Genomic DNA, 21,409 nt, shown 5'->3' on the forward strand with positions numbered 1-21,409 from the left:
GACTGGTTGTTAACTCTAATTTTTTTAACCCGTTCAAAGGATGCTTCTGATGTCGAAGTTTCCTTGCTGCTCCTTGTACCAGTTGTGTAAGGGGAGTGTGTGTGTGTGTGTGTGTGTGTGTGTGTGTGTGTGTGTGTGTGTGTGTGTGTGTGTGTGTCTGCATCCTCCTCTACAAACAGCAGGCAAACCCTGGTAGGGAGAAGCTAGTTTGGTCTCCTTCAAAGAGTTTGTCCTAATAGTACCATCCTGGGTGGGTGGTCCTTCTGTTTCCTTGGCAAAATCTGACGTGCTAATACATTGCCGTGTCTGAGGTGTTCGGCTGCCATAGGGGTTAGCACACTTCCTGACTGACAGAACACCCCTGCCTATGCCTCAGGCCCAGGGTGGCAGAGGCAGTGGGAGGAGCAACCAAGTTTCACTTCCTCGCTAGCCAGAGACTCAGCCACAGAGGGCTCCTGTCTTAAGCGAGGAGGAGCAGCAGCGAGAAGCAGCGGATCCCATCTCTCTCTCTTTACTCAGCACCTGGCGGGGTGTCAGCCATCAGAAGCAAGGACACGAATGGGCAGAGCAGAACTTCTAGGAGGGAACATGAGTACCCAGGATCCCTCGGAGCTGTGGGGCCGGGCAGATGGAGGCTCAGACCTGTTCCAGGATTTGGGGTAAGAGCGAGCGCCTTTTCAATGAGTAGAACTTCCCACTCCTGCTACAGTGGGCATTCGGATGATCAGTGTTGATTCAGGACTCAGTCACCTGACGATCTTCTCTACCTGGGCGTTTTATCCATTTGTAGGAACTTCCTTCTAGGCGGCGGATTCCTGGTAAACGTGTAAGATATTTTTCTAAAAGTGAGAACGGTTGCATGGAGGGAATGTGACAAAAATCAACTGTTGGGCATCCTCTAGCAGCTGAGGCAGAAGTGGCACGTGCGGGTACAATCATCTGTTTCTTCGATACTGCGCTAGCTTATCACTAACGTGAGGTGGAGGAGCTCTGAGTGAGCCTCTTGGCAGTGTCACTGGTTCCATAAACAGAAAGTCTACACGGCTGTGAGTAAGAGGGATTTTTTTTTTTTCAAAAGAAAAAAGAATGAGGAAGTCTGTTCGGCGGCAATCTTGTTTCTATGGTGCCTTCTTCTCACATAGCACTGTGAGCTCTTGCATAGATCTGTCTCTGTAAAGGCAACACGGGCTTTCGGACACCAGAGGACAACAGTCCCGCTTCAGATAGGCAGGTTTAAGTTAGGTGACATCATCAGAATTCATCAGAAGGGACCCTGGTGGCACTGCTCATCGGAACACTTAGCAAAGAAGAAAGGGTTACTCAGACAAGTAAGGGGGGTCCTAGGAGATAAAGCCTTACACCCACATGCTTGTGTTTCCCAAGCAAGAGGAAGCTGGACCTGCTGTCTACCTCAGTAGCTGGAATTCCTCTTCCCCCGGTGACACAAGACATGCTGTCACCTTGCACAGGATGGAAGTGAACACGATGGGTTAAATCCCATCTTGTCAGTCACATCAGTGAAAGAACAGGCGCTGAGACACCCACCTGCCGGAGGCTCCATCCTCCTCTGAAGACGGCTTGAAAACTCTGTTTGCTCTGCAGAGATTGTAGCATTTAGTATTGTGTTACTGTAAAATTCCTCAGGGCACCACGCTGGCCCAGCAAGGAGAGGTGCTTGTGGCTAAGCCTGGCAACTTGAGATCAACCCCTGGAACCGACTCCTCAGAGTTATCTTCTCGCCCCCACACAGATGACATGATGGGCAAGCACCCACCTGCTCATGCGCCTGCGCATACAAACACACACGTACACACACATACACATGTACACACACACACACACAAATATACACACACAGCATGTACACGTGTAATAATAATTGATTAATAAAACTTCTAAAAAGCAGCTCTCAATAATTCTCTATATTTAGATTTAAAGCTAAGATCGCTTTAAGTTTAGATTTAAAGCGAAGGACCTGCACTGTCATTTGGTATCGCCAGGTAGGATTTTCAATAAAGGAAATTCCTTAGGCGGTCATCAGAGCTCCAAAAACGCTCCACATTTCTCTTCATATAAAAAACAGAAGTAAGGGCCCCTGTGTGAGCATCCAGACCAGAATCACGGAGGCAAACATCTCAGTGATTACTGACCGGTTCCTAAGGCTTCTACCTGTGCTCTATGCCACTGAGGTTAAGACACCTCAAAGGAGAAGACAGATCCAGAAAAATATTCTACCCTGTCTCTTAAACTAAACAAACCCCGAAAGCAGGATCTATGCTTTGGAAATGTTAGCACACTCAGAGGACACAAATGAACCCGGCCATGTGTCTTCAGACAGGACGAAGCCAGTGCAGGTGAACCACAGGTTTCCTTCCTGGGGAAAGAGTAGAGACACCTCACGCTAAGTCCGGGGGGCCCTTATGATTATTCTGGAATGAGTGGTACGTTTGTATCCAGATTTCTCTATTTCAGAAGACCTGGAAATTTTCTTGAATGTCAGAGCTTTGCCTCAAGAACCATGCAAAGTTCAGATGCTGAAGACACGGCTCTGTAGTGTGGGTTTCAACCATCTCTATAGAGTGGTCTATATAGTTTATTTGCTTATTCTTACTCTTGTTTTTATACTTGACACAGGGGCTGACACAGCTCAGCCTCCAATTCAAGGTAACTAAGGATGACTTGAATTTCTCGATAGTCCTGACTCAACCTCCCAAGGGCCGGGGTTAGAGGTGTAGAGCACCACACCCCACTTTATGCAGGGCTTCCAGTAATCAAGGCAAACACGCTATCAACTGAATCACTTTTTCGGCATCTGTTTTGCTTTAATTCTTGGTGCCCAGGCCATGCCCCCACCCCCAACAAAACAAAAAGAAAGAAAAGGAAAGAAAGAAAGAAAGAAAGAAAGAGGAAAGAAGGAAGGAAAGAAGGAAAAGGAAATGAAATATGCCTCTGGGCTAACATTTGTTTTCTTCCTCTACATGCCTTTAAAGCAAAACTGGAATTAAGAATCAAGGTATGAAATGTATATTCTCTGAAGTGTTCGGTAAAGTTTTATCATTTACTTGGGGTGTGCCCCTAAATTATAAAATCACTAATAAGTTCTGGCATTCCGTTTGAGAGGTTGGGGCCTGTGGCCAATAACTTTGTTGAAGTGCATTTTACATACTATAAAAGTCACCCATTTCAACTTTGAGGGTACAGCTGTCACTGCAGTCGATGTATTTTCACCTCCCTTGAAAACCAGTAAGGTGCACAGGTCATTTAAATAAAATCAGTGGTCTACCTGTGTAGGGGCCTAAGAAAGCCTTGATTCCTACAACTTTTTTATTTCTCAACTAGGGAAAAAACAAATTTCAAACTGCTAAGGACTTAACCTCCATCCTGCAAACAGAATGTTTAAGCACCAACAGAAGCCAGCCCTTGCCGCTGGCACGCCAGTGATAGTCTTTCCATAGGAGATAGCTGAGGAATGTTGGCAAGGACCTGTGGCCTCTGGCTGAATTCCGAATATAAATGAAACTCATTCTTTGAACCTTTAATCCAGTTTGGTGAGGCATGATCTGTACCAAGCCTCCAGAATAATCCAGTTTTTTCAAAGCTCCATAAAAATTCTATGTATGTATGTATGTATGTATGTATGAATGAATGTATATATGTATGTATGTATGTATGTATGTATTAGTTAATGGATAAATAAAAATAGATAAAATCTAGGTTTAGTGACTTGAATTTTAAAATGATTTTAATGGGTTATTTCAGTCATTAGATACTTCTTTTTTTGTTATTAATTTGCTTCATGCAGTGCCAGGGATGAAACCAGGGGCCTTGTACATTTTATTAAATGTAAGGAGATAATTTAGTGGAAGCATACACACAGAGAAAGGGCTAGGGGACTGATCTTGGTTCTTTGGTCCCTGTTTTTCTTCAGGCTTTGGAATATGTAAATACAGAAGAGTAGTAAACCATCCCCGGCCCTTCCAGAACACGCAGGACTTTGGCAGAACACTGGCTGCATAGTCTAAAGAAGACTTGGACCCAGTCAGGTCTTCAGATCCTTTGCAGTATCAATCCAAACCTGTTTATTTTCTTCGTCAGTGCATTAGGGAGCCCCAAAGGAGAAGGGAAACAAAGCCCTATTTGTTGTGGGGGTGTAAGGACAAACAAGGCAGGCCCAGGGAGCCAGGCAGGGGAGGCTCAGCTCTGGGAACAGCTAGGTCTACTCCTCCGTTTTCCAAAGCAAGATGTGGGGTGGGTCAGTCACTGAGAGGATCAACACTCCAGCCATCCAGCAGTAGCTCCCCACACCCAGCACTCCGCCAAGGCACAAAGCCCCAGCAGCACCAGAACTTGCAGGGTAGGAGGTGGTGTGGATGGGCCTCATGTCCAGTTTTCTATTTGTTAAGGGGTTATATAACCCAACCACTGACACGCCTTCACAGAGAGCATGTGACAGAAGAACTGCCAGGTTCACCAGGACACACGGACAAGGGGAAAGGGATGGGGATTCCTGTGGCTCGTTTACAGTTCAGACACAGGTGGCTCAAGGAGAGCTACAGAGGAGTTTCCAAGCTTTTAATGGATAACCACCGACTCTCGAGGAAGGCGGTACAGGAAGGACCAAGGTCGGCATGACAACTTCTGCCGTTTAGATGAAAGACTGCAGAGATAAGATGGATGTAAAGTAAGCCTTCCCTATGGACCCTTGCCTGGAAAGTCAAAACAAGAAATGCTCTCTCTATTGATCCTACAAAGAAGAAAAGAAGAAGAAGAAGAAGAAGAAGAAGAAGAAGAAGAAGAAGAAGAAGAAGAAGAAGAAGAAGAAGAAGAAGAAGAAGAAGAAGAAGAAGAAGAAGCAGAAGAGGAGGAAGAGGAGGAGGAGGGAGAGGAGGGGGGAGGAGAAGGAAGAAGAAGAGGAGGAGGAGGAGGAGGAGGAGGAGGAGGAAGAAGAAGAAGAAGAAGAAGAGAAGGAGGAGGAAGAGGAGGAAGAAGAGGAGGAGAAGGAGGAGGAGAAGAAGAGGAAGAAGAAGAAGAAGAAGAAGAAGAAGAAGAAGAAGAAGAAGAAGAAGAAGAAGAAGAAGAAGAAGAAGAAGAAGAAGCAGCAGCAGCAGCAGCAGCAGCAGCAGCAGCAGCCTTATAATTGTGTTCTTTTCTAAGAGGCCTTGGAATCTGAGCTGCCAGCTACCAGGAGTGCCCATGCCCTCTGCTCACTGATTTATTCCATGCACCTTCCTAGCCTCGGACAAAGTACATAGGAGTTAGCCTCAGACGGAGGAGATGATGGTTCCAGCTCAAAAGTAATACAAGGGCCACTTCCACAGAAACTGTAAGCCAAAGCAAAGATCTTGGTACACAGAGATGCATTCAAGAATATACACACAAAGGACTTGATAGTGCCCAAACACAACATGGGTTGTGGGCAATGGCATGTGAATTTTATATACAGTTGTCACACATGTCTGTGCACACACACACACACACACACACACACACACTCACACACACACCTTTCCCCTATTTCAAACTGTTCAACCATTCTTGGCCCTCAGTCCACACAAAACAAGCCGACGGCAGGACTGACCCTTGCTGGCACAGTACATGATGACAAATGCAATTCGTCCCCATTACAGCCACTTTATTCACACTTGCTCTGGCCTCCAAAGACACCCTTCCTCCAGATTTACCGGTAAGCACCTGAGGAATCTGGCTGGCTGAAGTTCCACAGTGTCTGGGGCCACCGCCCATGCGTTGCTCACAAGTCAAAAGGCTTCCCTCCGTGACAGTCGGGAGTTATGCTCTCCGGCTATGCCCCAAGCCTGTGCCATCCACACATCCTGCTGCATTCAGCCTTCCCAACTATCACAGTGCCGTATTAGGCATTCATGTCGTGGAGCAGACAGTGATGTGGAAAAGCCAAGTGCAGTGAGCACCTCACGGGCTTCCTACGCAGTGGATCTGAGAAGCACGAGTGGACTACCCCACAGCTGTGGACTCCCACCTTGTGTTGCCGCTTTGCAGTAATGGCGACCACTCAGCCTTGCAGGCTTACCACTCACGAGCACTGTCTTGCTCCCTTTGCTGGTAGGAACTCCTTTAATTCCCATACTGTTGGTGTTGCCCAGGCCATGCGCACTTACGGATGCGAAAGAGAGGAACCAATCAGTCTCTTGCCCTGTGCCAGGTTTACAGAGCCTAAAAGCGTCACCACAAAGTCAACTTCCTAGTTTTACCCAAACTTCTCCCTTTTTATTAAACTGGTACACTTTTTAGTACATATATAAACTAAAGGGAAAAAAGAAAGTTCTGTGACTTCAACAAATCGACACAACTTATTATTTTAAAAAGTCACATCTTTGACTACTAGGTGGGCCTCATGGATAGACCAATATCCCAATGAGCCAGAACCTTAATGAATTCTGTGCACATTCAATTTTCTGGGCTAGAAAAACAAAACAAGCAAACAAACAACAGCAAAATCAGGCTAAGAACGCCACCAAGTCAAAAATGGCCACAGAGATGTGACGGCGGATAGAGCGATGAGGCTCATTCTTCTGCATCTGAAATCTTGAATTCTAAAAATGGAGGGCGGTTTGTTCTCCTGTGGCGGTGAGGGGCTGTACAAGCTGTGAACTGACTGGGATGTTTTAGCTCAAGTGAGTTTCCTCATCAGTTGTGTTCCTCTTATGGGCGATCTCCTTCCACTTACATATTGGAGACCTGCCCCATGAGTTCCTCACCTTGGGAGTGGCTGCTTCGCTGCATTCTTTGCTCTTCCACTCATTCATAAATCTATCCATTGAATGAGGACGTTGCGCAAGTCCGGGAGAATACGAAAGGGAAGCATGGACTGCGCATGCGCATAGCAAACACCTGCAATAGTGTCGGGGGAAAACACTGTCTGTCACAAGAAGGATACCCTGTAGGTGCGAGAGATCGCCCCGGACTATGTTTGTCAGCTGAATAAGAAAATATAGTACTATATGGGGCGGGAGGCTGAGTGCTATGACAAACAGCCCATTATCTGTCCTCTCAAAGTATTTACACCTTTAAAATGCATACGGGACGCCATTGAATTTATATTGACATGAGCATTACATGAAATTATGCTCTATTTTGGAGATATATGGGACTATAGAGGGCTGACATACTTCGATATGTCTGTTTTACTTTACAGCTGCTCATCACACACTATATAAAACACATGGCAAAAAATATATTCTCCCTAAAAAATAGCTACTACCAGCCCAGAGAGAAGGCCCCATGGTAAAGCAGTTGTCATCAAACCTGACAGTCTGAGTTTGATCCTAGTGTTGGAAGGAATGGCCAATTTCCCATGCACGCAAGCCAGTGGGTGTTTTTAATGTAAGCATTGTTTATACTACTTCTCGCTTTTCTTAGTGTTTGAAATTATTTATACTAAACAGTCAAATTATATGAATGTGGCAATTATTAGAAATTGGGGGAATTTTTAAAGGTCAGTCATTTCTACCAAAGAACATGTCTACCTAAAATGACATTATTTAAAATCTTTCCTGTCTTCTAAGTATATTTTTCAGTGAATATTCATGTCACATATAGACATACAGACCGACCTATAGTCATAATTTTGCTCTGGTTTTTTGGTAGGAAATCCATTATCTTGGCCTCTGAGCAAGTGTGGGTCTCAGCTTAGGGAGGGCGTGGAGAGGGTGCATTTCTCCATGTTAATCTTTGGATACTTGGGTTAGTCTGGATTCCCAGAGGGTCTGAGATAGATTTGATCACGGGATGGTTTGAAATGAATCACCGGCCATTTGTAAGAATATAGGATTAATTACACAGCCATTACATCTTATGTTTCAGCAGGATACTGAGGTGGTTGAACATCATGAGCAGTCATGGTTCAGGAGCCTAGAAGTCCTTAGGCGCAGACTGGTGATTGAGGAAAGGACACAGTAAGGAGTGTGGGTGGAAACCAGCTCACACGCCAACAAAGCACAGCTCTACTACTTTTGAATATTTTTGTTGTTTTGTTGTTTTGTGGTCCCCTCTCCCCTGAGCTAGGGTGTTTGTTTTTTTCAATATTTTAAAGAAAAGGGCATTGGAAAAACCTTAAGACTCACAAACATCTTCTAAATCCCTTCTGTGTTTGCCTGAGGGCTGTTTATTCCTAAAGCTTCCCGGGTTCATATTTCCGTTCCTATTGATTTGACTCACACCTGTGCCTTTCACAATATGGGTGTACAATGGACACTTTGCAGGTGTGGATGCTGTGGGCTGACTTCGCTCCTCCTCTTGGAAGGGCGCCCCTAGGAGCAGGGGTGTAGATCATTCAGCTTACCTTTTCTGTATGAGCCTACCTTTTGTCAAAGAATAGATGTGTAAGTGTTTGTTGACTCAAAGCCAAGACCAGAACTCAAGGCTGCTGACTTCTGTCTAGGGATGTCACTCTCTAGACTGAGCCCCCTTCTATCCAAGGCTTTTTAACTGGTGAACTAAACCGATACTGGTTAGAAGTTGGAACCACACAGTATGCAGCTAAGAGATGGAATAAAGACATAGCCTGCCTGTGAGTCTTTACATCTCGTGAGGTACAGGACTCTTTCCTGTACCCACAGGGGATAGGTTTCCACCGGTAAGCATGGTCTAAGGCAGCTAACCCGAGTCAGCATTTTCTGAGGGATACAAGAGTGATCTTAGCAAGTGCACAGTCAACTTGATTTCCTGAGGAGATAGAGCCTCCTGAGGGAACCTTGGCTTTGGGATCCTTAGCCAGCCAGTCTGAGGAACTTCACGTTCTTACTCACAGAACGTTTTTCCCAGTGCAAACGATTTCCTCTGTCACACCCTTTGGGGAACGATGCTGTAACACTGCAGGCTGCCCTGGGAACTGAACACAAGCAACTTGTAGTGAGGAGATGCAATGTCTACCCCTCTCTCTGATCAGTGGCTGTGTCTCTCACCCCAGTATCTAACTTCTCCGGGCATGTGGATCTGTCTCAGGGTCTGCTCTGTGAGTCTCTCTTTGTGGGACCGCTGTGTTCTCTGCCTCTGTCTCATAGATGACAGGGTCTCTGTGTACGTTCGCTGAGTCACTACTTACCGTCCCTACCACACGCAGTACACACACTTCTGCTGGCTGTGGGAGGAGTGAGCTCTGTGCTCTTCACCTCCCTCACTATCTCTCTCTTCTTTTTTCTTTTCTTCAATCTCTTCCCTTCTTTTATTCCACTTGGAGGAGGATCTTGATGAGAGAAGTCCCCTCCCTTTTTCTTTATCCATTCGTTCCCTTATCTACTCAGATTTGGTTTAAATACATAACGTAACCTGGCCTTGAACTCCCAGTGCGCCTGTCTTGCTCTCCTGGGTGCCGAGGTTACTGACCTACACAGCACGTTTTTTTGTTTTTTGTTTTTTTTTTTTTTTGCTTTTCTCTCTTTGACTCACATGTTCCTGAGTCTCTGTCCCTCTTCCTCTGTCTGTCTTGGTGTTTCCATTTTCCAGAACGTCAGGTCTCATTATCAGACTCCGCGCACAGGTTGATCCTGGTCTCTAACGACCTCTGTGTTGGGGTTGGTCTTGTGCTCTGTGCATTGAGATGTTGAGTTCTGTACCCCAGGATCAGGCTGTAGTCTGGATGCAGGCATCGTATTGACCAATGTGCTATAAAGAATGCTCCCTTGGGCAGGAGGGAGAGGAAGGCAGGACTGGAGATCAAGTAGGGGGTGAGGGCATCTCAGGTAGAGACCGAGAGGAGAAGGAAAAATGATGGGGGAAGGAGGCTACCGAGAGTCAGGATGAGCTATGAGGATAGACCATGAGCACATGGCCAAGAGAAACTTGCCCTCAGGATATACATGGAGCAAAGCAAGTAGAGCTAGACCCAGTTGGCGATTAACCGCAGGGTCTATGGCTGGGATGTAGGTTACTATAACTCAGAGCCTACTCAGTTTAGGCTTACGATTGTTACTAAAAATACAAGGTTTCTGTGTCTTCTATTCAGGTGCCCTACAGTGATAGAGTGAGGCAAAAAAAAAAAAAAACCCTCGTAAAAATACTTCTATATTTCTCCTTTCACCTCTGCTTCGGTTTCTTGTTTGTTTGGTTGTTTGGTTGTTTGTCTGTTTGGTTGGTTGGTTGTGAGCTGAGGTTTAACACCCAGTTTTATGAGTAGATATTTGCATGCAGTGCCCCCACCAGGTCTGCTTCCTAAAGCTTTGGACAACTAGCCTCACCATGCAGCCCTGCGAGTAGGGTGCATAGGCGGGACATTTAGAGCAGTGCTGTGGAAAGTCCCAACCTAGCTGATTCCATCACCGGAAACTCCCGGCTGGAAAGACCGTGGGGAGGCTCAGCCTTGCCTGTACAGGGCACTGCACCTACCTGAGCTGTTTTTTAACTTCCCCAAGTCTGTGTAAAGCCTCTGCTCGCCTCTCTCTACTTGAGAAGTGAAGTTCCACCCTATGGGTGTCTTCTGTGAACAATGCCGTCTTGTCTTAGATAACAGCCTGACTGCAATACAGCACTGAGGGCTCTGGGACTAAATGACAGATGTCTTTATCCTACACTGGCCATTTCTGATGACACCGAGAGGCCAAGAGATTGAACTTTCCCATGGTTGAAGCGTCTAGCACTGACTGGATGTACAAAGGTACACACATGAGATCGACATCCCACCAATCCTGAAGAACAACACGGGAGCTAAGGTCAGATCAACCCAAGTGAGGACAGCTTGGATCGGGGAAACCCAGTAGCGATCTCGTGGTTTTTTCCTCACTGTGTTCACAGGGAATGTGAAGCCAGGCTGTAGGTTCAACCACACAGATCAATCATCTGTGCCAGAGCCTTAGAGAAGAGACACATTATCCATTTGTCCTTTGGGGCCCAAAGACTTCAGAGGGTGTCACCGTCATTGTAAAAATGAGAATAATTTTGAAACAGAATTTAAAAAGAAAGACATGTTTTTTGAGTGTTTATGCCAGCTGTGGGCTTCTTTTTTCTGCTTTTCTATAATCTAGAGTTTCTCTTCCTGCTTTTGGTTCAAATACATGTCCCTTTATAACTCAATATGAATCCAGGTTCCAGGTCACTTCTCTTTGCCAGGAAGGGAGGCATATGATTAAATACATTAATGGTCTGTAGGCATGGGCAGCTAAGAAATTTTCTCACAGAGAAATAAACACTCTGGCGCTGAGGGCTTTGCTTAGTAGAGCGCTTACCTAACATGTGTAAGGCCCTGGGTTCAACCCCCAGTACAGTCAGGAGGAAGGGAAGGAGGGAGGGAAGGGTGGAAAAAATACCTTATATGAGGATGCAGACCACCAGTTCTTCTAATGTTATTTTGCATTGCTCACCAACATGTGCTTCAGGTAGGCATCCTACTGTCCATATGTACCACACAGAACCTGACCCCAGTGTCTCTGTTTGTCCTCCTTCCTCTTGACATCCCCTTCCTCTCACTACCTAATGGATTAGATATATATCCACTGTCAAGCCCAGAGCGCGATCCTTCTTCTCCCTCTGTAAAGCTCCCTGGCTCCTTGCTTCCTTCCTAGAGGTCCAGCGGCTACAACACTAAGTGGGCAGCCACAGGGGATTTCTGGCTGACAACCTGCAGATCCTTTCTCCTTTCTCTCCTGAAACTCATAGTTCTTCACCTTGCTCTTTTCCTCAGATGCCAAACATCCAAGTCAAGCCATTAGGGCTACTGAGTGAAAGTTCAGAGGGTCTTTCTCGTTCATGTTTCTCCGATTCTGAGCAGGGTAGAGATCACTTGAGCCCCCACAGCCAGGGGTATGGGAGACAGGAATAAAAATTTCTACCAAGACCTCAGGTGCTGCTGGTGTCACTAGCCCAAATTTTGAGTAGCAAGGCTGGCTTTGCATTGATTTCTAAACACCAACAGCAACTCCTTAGTGGTCTGGTAGTGAGTTGAATGGCTTATATAAATATTTGTGCAAAGTAAGTATCAAAACTATTTACATAAATAGCATTTAGAAAGATTTTTTTTCCTTGAAACATTTTTTTGAGTGTGCCTTTAACGTACTGTGTGTTATCTCAAAAATTTTAAAGTCTTTCCTTCAAAGGACATAGCATAAACGAGACATAAACTTAGACCAGAAAATTAAAAAAAAATAAAACCCAAAGGGTAAAAAAAATCCTTGGTGTTTCCAGCATGCTGGAACAGTCACCTAGAAGGTTCCAGAAGGAGGAGGCACCGGGATGGAGGCCGGAGGAGCTGAACTGAGAATGAGCCTCTGGATCCAACCTGCCTGAGCTCTCTGTGGTTGACTTGATTTCCTGTACCTCCCCGAGAGGCAGCTATGAAAACTATTTAGTGGGTGGGTGTTTCCTAATTTGCTACCTTATCATGGGCGAGATAAGGCCACTGTTTCCTTCAAGGTCAACTGCTAGTTTTGATATTCTTATAAACCCAATGCAAGTATTCTGCCCAAGCCTATAATTAGACTAACACCTTTACTCTTACTGCCACTGACCTCCAGACACAGCTGTGAGAAATCCACAAGCCACAGGGATAAAAGGTGACCCTGACGTGTTGCTCCTAAACCAGTCACCAGCCATAGTTTCTTCTTTTGTTTGTTTGTTTGTTTTTTGTTTTTTTTTGGTTTTGGTTTTGTTTTGTTTCTTTAGAGAAAGTAAGGCCAAAAGAGTTTGGAAAATAAACCTTACTCAAGACTGTATAATCACATGTCGCCAGCAGCTAAGAGAATGCCTAGCGTGTTAGTGATAGAGAATTTAGTAAAGCTTGTGGTCTGTTCCCTTTTGCAAAAGTTAAGGAACTGGGGAAATTGTATAACAGAAGTCAGCATCTCAATATTTGAAAATACAGGTTTTTCTCTCTCTGAAAACCTTGTCATTTTGATTCGAGACAACCTTAGGAAGGGACCGCAGAGTTCCTAAACTAAAGCAGGGACCCAAGGTGGACACTCATTAGTTCCCCTTTTCTCTTCGCGGTGCCCACTAGTCAACTGGCTTCTTACTACACTTCATTCTAAAAATACCAGTCTTGCAAAGGTACAGAGAAGAAAATGACGATGAGGGAACTTTGGTCCACAATAGTCTCTGGGTGAGCTTCCCTCATGCAATTTCTGAAGAGACCCGAGCAAGCTCAGGCGATGGTGTGCATGCCCTGAGGCAAGACCAGGCAAGCAAGGTGCTGCTGTTCTGCACCTCAGAACTTAGCTTTTAGGGACAGTTCAAAATCCAAAGCTTAAAAGGCACTCAGGAGATGAGTGCTTTGGGAGATAAAGGGCGCAGAAGCCTGAGATAAAAGATATTAAAGATGCTACTCAGACAGAGAAGGGGGCATGTGCGAGACTCCATCAGCAACTGTGCAACTTCCTCTGTGAGAGGAGATTTGCCAGCAAAAGCGTCCTTGGTCAATGCAGGTCCCTTCCACAGCCCCTACTGCTCAGCTGCTCCGGCCAAGGCTTCACGCCACAGCCACATCTCAATGGATGCCTGCGCGGCTGACACCTTGGCATCGTCTGAATGACTGGACTTCTCTGCCTCACGAGACCAGCACCCCGGGACTAGGGGTCTCTGCAGTTGACAACTACCTCTAGTGCCCAGCTTTCAGAACTAAATCGAAACAATACAAAAGTAGAATAAGGATTGTAACCACTGTGGAGACATGGCCAGGTATAGCTGAGTGAATCTCACCGACTGGGGATGGTAACTGGCCTGCCGTTTGCGACTTCACCGGTATTCACGTGAGCAGTCCTCACCGCCGGCCTATGAGGGATAGATATTGTTTTTATTTTAATTTATTTAATTTTATTTCGTATGCATTGGTGTCCGTTCCCCCCTGGAACTGGAGTTAGAGACAGCTGTGAGCTGCCATGTGGGTGCTGGGGATTGAACCCGGTCACTCTGGAAGAGTAGCTAGTGCTCTTAACCAACCACTAAGCCATCTCTCCAGCCCCACACAGATATCGTTCATCTGACATTGGCTATAAGGGAGCTGAAGTGGCTCAGACAGGTGAAGTTTGCCTACGGTCTTGTTTCAAGTGAAAGGCATCACCTGGATTGGGACTCAGACAATGTGACTCCAGGGTCACTACCCCGGTTATCACACTGCTCAAGACCAAGAGAAGGACCTGTCTCTAGGAGAAAGGCCCAGAGCACATGGGCGTGGCATAAAATGCTCTTATCCCTGTAGAATTAGGATGTGGGGTTAAAACCGAACACTAGCGAGATTCATAGGCTATCTCTGAGGAGGAGACTCGGTTATGTGGGACACTGTCTCCTGGAGGAAGAAACAGGGAAACTGAGGCTCCAGGATAAGAAAAGGACTCTATTTTTATCGTCTTCTCTTAACCATACACATAGATCACCTTTTCTAAACCACGAAGATCAATTAAAAGCACAGGAATGTGAAAAGGGCAGCTTCAATCTCCTTGGGACTTTCCCAGCTCCTTCGATATTCATCAACTTGAAACCGTGTTCGTCTTGACACCGATGCTCACTCTGAAACACCAGGGCTCTTTGCGCACAGCTTCCGTTCTCTCATGACCCCGGACGGACGACTTGGTTTTCATCATGAAACTTGCCTACTCTTGGAAAAGAGCGAGAGCCGACAAAAGAAAGGGAAATCGGCCAGTGCTTTTATGGACGTTTTTTCTTTACTCTGTATTTTTTCTTTTTCCGTCTTCGTGTTTGACAGTGCTTGAGCGTGCGTATGTACGTACGTATGCTTGCATGTGTGGACATGTGCTTGGGTGTGGAGGGAGTGCTTGGGAATGTGGAGGCTCAGAGTTGGTGTTGGAAACCCATTCTTCACAGTTTTTCCACCTAATTCATCGAGGCTCCGCCTCTCAATCGAACCCAGAGCTTGTGGGCGTGGCTAGTCCTGCTAGCCTGCCTGCTCTGGAGATTCTCTCTCTCTCTCTCTCTCTCTCTCTCTCTCTCTCTCTCTCTCTCTCTCTCTCTCTCTCTCTCTCTCCCTCTCTCCCTCTCTCCCTCTCCCTCCTCCTCTCCCTCTCCCTCTCTCTCTCTCCTTCCCCCTCTCCCTCCCCCTCTCCCCTCTCTCCCTCTCCCCCTCCCCTCCCCCTTCCCTTCCTTTCCCCTTCCTCCTCCCCCTCCCTTTCCCACCCCCTTCCCAAGCTATAACTACAGGCAAACTCTGGTCCTCATGCTTGTGGCAAATGCTTTAAACCCCAAGCCATTTCCCCGGTCCTCTGTTACAGCTATTTTATTTTACATTAGACTCCTTAAACAACACTATTATTTACTGGGTTGTCTTACAAACTGGGTGGTTTCACAGCTCCGAGGGCTACAAGTTCAAAACAAATTCTATGAGGGTGGCTGCTTCAGAAGGCTGTGAGGAAGAACCTGTGTTGGTCATTCGGGCTCTCTGGCTACAATCCTGGTCACACAGCATTCTTCTGTATGGAAATCTGTCCTCCGGCTGTCCCCTTTTACAGGAGGGTTCCAACCATGCTGGATTGCACCCGCCTGGCTGGCCTTGTTTTTACTTCTCTCCAGATGAGGTCGCATTCTTAGGAGCTGGAGGTTAGGACAATGTGGGGACTGAACACAGTCAGCCTCTAACTCACTGCTAGGTGCCACTGGTGTTCCCATACTCATCCATGGAATTCCTGGCTCTCAGGCTGAGAGCTTGGTCTCTGCCATCCTCAAAATGGAGAATATTGCTAGTTAATCTCTGAGAGGCAATTCCAGAGAAGGGTTACCCATGGTTCATCCTGAAGGAAAGCCCTGTTTTGGTCTTTCTAGGTGGTACCATAGCAACCTCACCCGTCACGCTGCAGAGGCTCTCCTGCTCTCCAACGGACGTGACGGCAGCTACCTGCTGAGGGACAGCAATGAACAGACCGGGCTCTACTCTCTCTCCGTGAGGTAGGTGACTAAGGACCTGGTAGATTTCATTAGAAGACCCTGAAACCCACAGGAGCAGGCTGTCTGTCTTGGCTTAATCGACAATGAAACAGCACTGTCGCCTGAGTTCCTGGACTGGGCCCCCTGTTGCTATTTCTTTCTTTCCTGGGGAAGGCAGAGTGGTTTGTGACCATGCAGTTTTCACAGTCACGACTTAAACGGATAATGTGCAACTTTAAATATTTTCTATGAATCCTGTCCATCTCCCCCGAGATGGTGTGAGCTAACCTAGTCCCTCCGAGTTGCACCTGACTGTGAGGATGCCCAACGCATTTAAGGGTTTCTCCTCCCATCGCCCGTTGACTCAGTTTGTAGTCTTGAACCCATGCTGGCTTCTAGACATGCTGGCTTCTAGAGGCAAGCATCAAGTGTTCCTGAGTCCTTGCGGCCTTGCCTGGACATGCAAGCAAATGCTCTGTGCTGATGACCCTCAGTGGGCCATTGGATGGCTGTGACAGCACCGCCACCAAATCCAGGAGCCCTTGGGAAAGTCATGTGTTCCCTTCTCAGGGCGGTCCCTCAGGCCAGTCTTGCTCTCCCCTTCTCTTCTTTCTGTAAACTCCTGGCCTCCTTGCGCTCTTGGGATGGCAGTGGCTACATCCATCCCTGATGCTGGTCCTAGCTCCTTTTCTCCCAGTTCAGCCATTTTGGTTTATTTGGTCTTGGGTTTTGTCATTGATTAATCTTCCCTCTTCCCCTCCCTCCCCCTCTTCCCCTCCCTTTCTTCCCCTTTTCTCCCCCACCCCCTTCTTTCTTCTTTAGTTTGGGGCCCAAACTCAGGTTCTCAAGCTTTCAACTTACCAACCGCCATAGCTCCCCAACCGGGGAAACACTTTCTAACTTCTTAGCTGTTTTATTCTCCATCAGAGAGAAAAGGAGAGGGGATGGGGAGGGGGAGGGGCAGGGGAAGGGGAAGGGAGGAAGGATGGAATAAGTCAGGTGTGGTAGTGCATAGTTCCAATCCTGTTGCTACGGAAACAGACACTGCTTACTGGATAGGCAGCCTAGCCTATTTGGTGAGTTCTAAGCCAGAGATGAATACTATCTGAGGAACAATGACCAAAGCTGGCCTCTGGCCTCCACATGCACACAAAGATATGCACATGTGCTTGCGCATATAAGGGTGCCAGCACACATGTGAACGTTCATGCTTGTGCACACACAAACAGGCACAGAAAAGTATTTCTCTGAACAACTTGACAGGCTTCAGTGAGCCCAAAAGCAATGAGTTTAACATACGTGGACCCTTTGGTACCCATTTTCTCTGCTATAATAACAAGTCACCAAAAAAAAAAAAAATGTAATGGCTTAAAACAACACAAATTGACCGTGTCACTGATCTTGCGTGCATTAAGATCCCGGCCTAGCCTGGGCGGCTTCTCTATTCAAATTCTCCCAGCCTGACGTAAAGATGTTTTCAGCTGCAGCTGGGGCTCTCGTCCGAACGCAGAACCCAGGCATCACTTCCTTCTCTGCCTCCTCTGCTTGTCTTTCATTTCCCTGCTGTGGTAGCACCAGGGTCCCTGTACCCCTAGCTGTCACTCAGGGAGCAGATGCCACTGTGGTCTGTGCTAGGTGGCCCGTTTGAGTAATACTCATGGCACGGATGTCTACTGCCTTCCTGCCAGCCAGAGCACCCCTCTCTGCCCACTCCTGTGACACAGAGAGAGGTCTGTTCCACGGAGCTCGTGTGTAGAGGTCAGGCCCACTCAGAGACTCTTCCTGTTTTGAATGTGAACCAATTGGGAGACTGAACAGTACACTAAATCTTTTCAGGACTCTGTCTCGACTAGTCCTTGCCTGGATAATTGGAGCAGGGATGTACACGGAGTTGGGGGCGGGGCATCTACTCGTTCTGTCTGGCATACCTTCCGTTCTCTGGCAGTGTGTCTACCCGCCTATTTGAGAAGGGAAAGGAGAGATAGGTAGAGAGTAGGGAACCAATTAGGCACCCAAAGGGAGGAAAAAGGATATCTATCAATATTTGGAGTTACCCTGACAAGTTTTATTTTTAAATTTTTCTAAACAACAGGGCTAGGGACTAGGGAAATAACTCAGTCAGTAATAGTGAAGTCTATGAAAGGAAAAAATAACCAAGATGAACTCCTAGCACCCATGTAGAAAACCAGAAATGTTGCTATGCTCTTATAATCCTGACACTAGAGAGGAGGACACAGAGGAACCCCTGGGGCTTACTGGCCACACAGCTTTGCTGAACTGATGAACCCCATGTTCAGTGAGAGTCCTTGGCTAAAAAAAAATCCATGCCAAAGATTCATGGGAAATGATATCTGGGTTTACCCCCTAGCTTCCACAAACATGTGCATACATGTGCACATGTGCTTATACATGCATGTACCTGCACATATGAGAACACAAGTATATGTACTGTGTGTCAGGATGCTCCTTTGCTTGGTTCTTCCAAGTATCTCAAATAAGTAGGTACAATTATTAGATCACAGATGGTAACAGAAGGCTATTTATTATCTGCATGTGACTCATCTGATCAGAAGCTATTTATGTATTTGCATGTATTTCATCTACATGAAAAAATTATAAGTCACTGGTTTTTATTACAGATACCCGATAACACTTGGTGGGGAGGGGTAGGTTGCCAGCAGAAGTGGCAGGACCCATAGGCCTGTTCAGAGTTAGGATTATTTTTATTCATTTATTTGTCCTTCCCCTTAATAACAGATCTTTGAAACCATGCATTTCGTACCAGCTATCTTAATTCGCCGATGTTGTTGGCAAGAAATATAGCCTCATAGGGCCACCAAGACCCAAATCCTGCTACTAAGCAAAGTGTAGTAATAGCATAAAAGAAGGCTAGTTTTTGATCAAAGAGTACAAAGGCTCTCAACATAAGGCAAAATTATCATGAGGTAGGATTTTCAGGAAGACTCAAGGTTGTTTAGCAGCAGAGGCCAATGGGAAGGGACATTTGGAGGTAAGGAACAAAACGCAGCAGAAGAACAGCAGGTCCAGATGGACAGGGTCCTGAGGCTGGAGCCCCAGATCAGCGACATCCACTGAGAACCTGTTAGAACCTTCCTCTTGAGGGCCTGCCTGCCTTCCACATGTTGAATCACTGTCTGGGCGTGAGACCCAGCTACTCAGCTCAGCAGACCTTACAGTTGACTCTGATACATCCAGAGGTTGGGGTATTGGCCACATAGTGGGAGGTGAGACCAGGGAGAAGAGAAATGAACAAGTGAAGTGAGCAGGGGAGATTTTATGCAATACTTTTCATCTCAAAAATGAAGTGGAAAATGACAGCCTGAGAAACGTGACACTGTTCACTAGATAATCACACAGGCAAGGGAGAAGATTAGGGTCATGTGACTCACTGACAGAAACAGGCTTCTGACTGACTCCTAGACAAGGGCACACGGGTCCTGTCTGTCACCCCTGCCCCTGAATTCATGACCTTTATGGAGGTTGATATTCAAGAACCTTTGCAGCCAGTGGAAGGGAAGGCAGGGGCACTGTCGGGTGTCTCCTGGTAGAGTGAAGAGCTGTGAGAATCCCCTGCTAGAGGAAGGCTGCTACGACAGCCTTTAATATGCTCAGCGGTTGGTGGCCGTGCGTTCAGCATTCTCAAAGACTTGTTTGTGGTGATGCCGACCGATTGGTGAATTCACCTTCAAAAAAGAATCGCCGTTCGTTAAATAACATTAAATGCTATTTTTTTCTTTCAGAGCCAAAGACTCCGTCAAACACTTTCATGTTGAATACACTGGGTATTCCTTTAAGTTTGGCTTTAATGAATATTCATCTCTAAAGGATTTCGTCAAGCATTTTGCAAATCAACCTTTGATTGGGAGCGAGACAGGTAAGCTGTCTTAATACCTGGTTTATTAAGATGGTTTATTGATTCATAGTTCTGCATGAGAATTTGCTTGGAATCTGGTGACTTCTGATGGGGCTAAGAACATTGCGTAGTGAGAGACAGGGGAGGAATACATCAAAGATGAAGCCCTTGCTACAGCCACAAGCTCACCGGGAATTTGTGATCCTCTTGACTCAGCCTCACAAGTGCTGAATTATGGGATATGGGGCATTAAAAGCTCACCCAGGCAGGCGGAGCTTTATGTGTTTGAGGTCAGTCTGATCCACATAGTTAGTTCCATGGACGGTCAGGTATATACAGTGAGCCCTTATATAAATAAATACATACACGAATACATGAATACATACATACATACATACATAAATGATAGAGAAAAACAATTTCTTTAGAATATTCTATTTTATAATACATAAAGAAAAGAAAACACAAAGTAATTCTTCATCATTTCAGACATGGAAACTGACAGGAAACTGTGCTTGTGGCATGAAAGTGATAGGTTTAGAAATGTGTGTGTGTGTGAGTGTGTGTGTGTGTGTGTGTGTGTGTGTGTGTGTGTGTGTGTGTGTAGCTGAGACCCAGAGAACTTAATCTGGAGCACTTTCAAAAATAAACTTCACCTGAAATGCCCACAGCAACCAAGTGCTCATATTGAAAATGGAAAATATTTTTATGAGCAATCATAGTCCCTGTCATATTAGTTTATTACCAAGTTTTAGGCCTTTAGCTAAATCACATTCAAAATGTCTCATTTCAGTAGTTAGTCAAAGTGGAAGATTAATAATATATATATATCTCAAACCCCACAGTTTGTTGGCCAGCGTCCCACTGGTCTAACCTCTGCTGATACTCGAGCTAAATGACCACACAGGGGGGAAGTTTATTTTGTCTGACGGCACCCGAGTTTTAGGCCATGACCCTTTACCCCTTGTCATCATTGATGGGAGTACACAGCATTGAGATCCATTCAGCTCATGACCAGGAAGCAAGGAAGATGGAGGTGGGGTGGGGACCTAATCCCATTTTGATATCCCCTTCAAGGTCACACCAATTGGTCTAACCAAAGGTTAGATCAATGTCCTAACCTTTTCACATGGTCCTACCTTCTTATAAGACCAGGCAGGGGGGTCAAACCCCTTTAGCACATGGACCTCTGATGGACAGTCTCTATCCACCCTGAAGCACACAGTGTGCTAGCTAGCCCTTGAGTTTTCTAACTTGTTAGTCTATAATCTGTGAAGTGAAGGGTCACCTCTGAATGTATGGTTTAGAATCCCAGCTTTATTTGCTGTAAATGGTGAGGAATCTCAGGGTATCGACAATGGGAAAATTGCAAGAGACTTTAGCATGAGAGATGGTACCACAGCTGGTTGCCGTGACTTTGTACGTTTTTCTCAGTAAACTCGGGAGTGGTCTTTCTGCTCATCAGTGTGGCAAGGTGAGCTGACATCATCGATCACTGACTCCTGTTCCGCTTATGTCACTGGGACAGACCCCAGTATGAATCAGTGACTAGCACAGATGAACGACTCACAGAAACCACACACTACCTGCTTCCCTCTATACCAAAAGGTTTGTGGTAGAGTACTCTGATCGTGAACCTAAAGCTGCCGATCTGTCTTTCTTTCCGGATGGAAACCCTTGCGATCAGCCCTGACAGTTTCT

The 21,409-nt window shown here is 46.1% G+C and overlaps 1 protein-coding gene across 1 annotated transcript in view; it reads left to right on the plus strand.

Annotated features, from left to right (window-relative positions):
• Positions 1 to 499: 499 nt before the first annotated feature.
• The window catches only part of Dapp1 (dual adaptor of phosphotyrosine and 3-phosphoinositides 1), a 47,347-nt gene continuing 26,437 nt past the window's right edge, over positions 500 to 21,409 (plus strand). Inside the window, exons 1-3 of the mRNA XM_032896615.1 lie at positions 500 to 659; positions 15,733 to 15,855; positions 19,596 to 19,729. Coding sequence (XP_032752506.1) covers positions 559 to 659; positions 15,733 to 15,855; positions 19,596 to 19,729 — 358 coding nt within the window. The 5' untranslated portion in view covers positions 500 to 558. The remainder of the gene's footprint in view (positions 660 to 15,732; positions 15,856 to 19,595; positions 19,730 to 21,409) is intronic.

This window comes from Rattus rattus, chromosome 3 (assembly GCF_011064425.1).
Source record: "Rattus rattus isolate New Zealand chromosome 3, Rrattus_CSIRO_v1, whole genome shotgun sequence".
Lineage (NCBI taxonomy): Eukaryota > Metazoa > Chordata > Mammalia > Rodentia > Muridae > Rattus > Rattus rattus.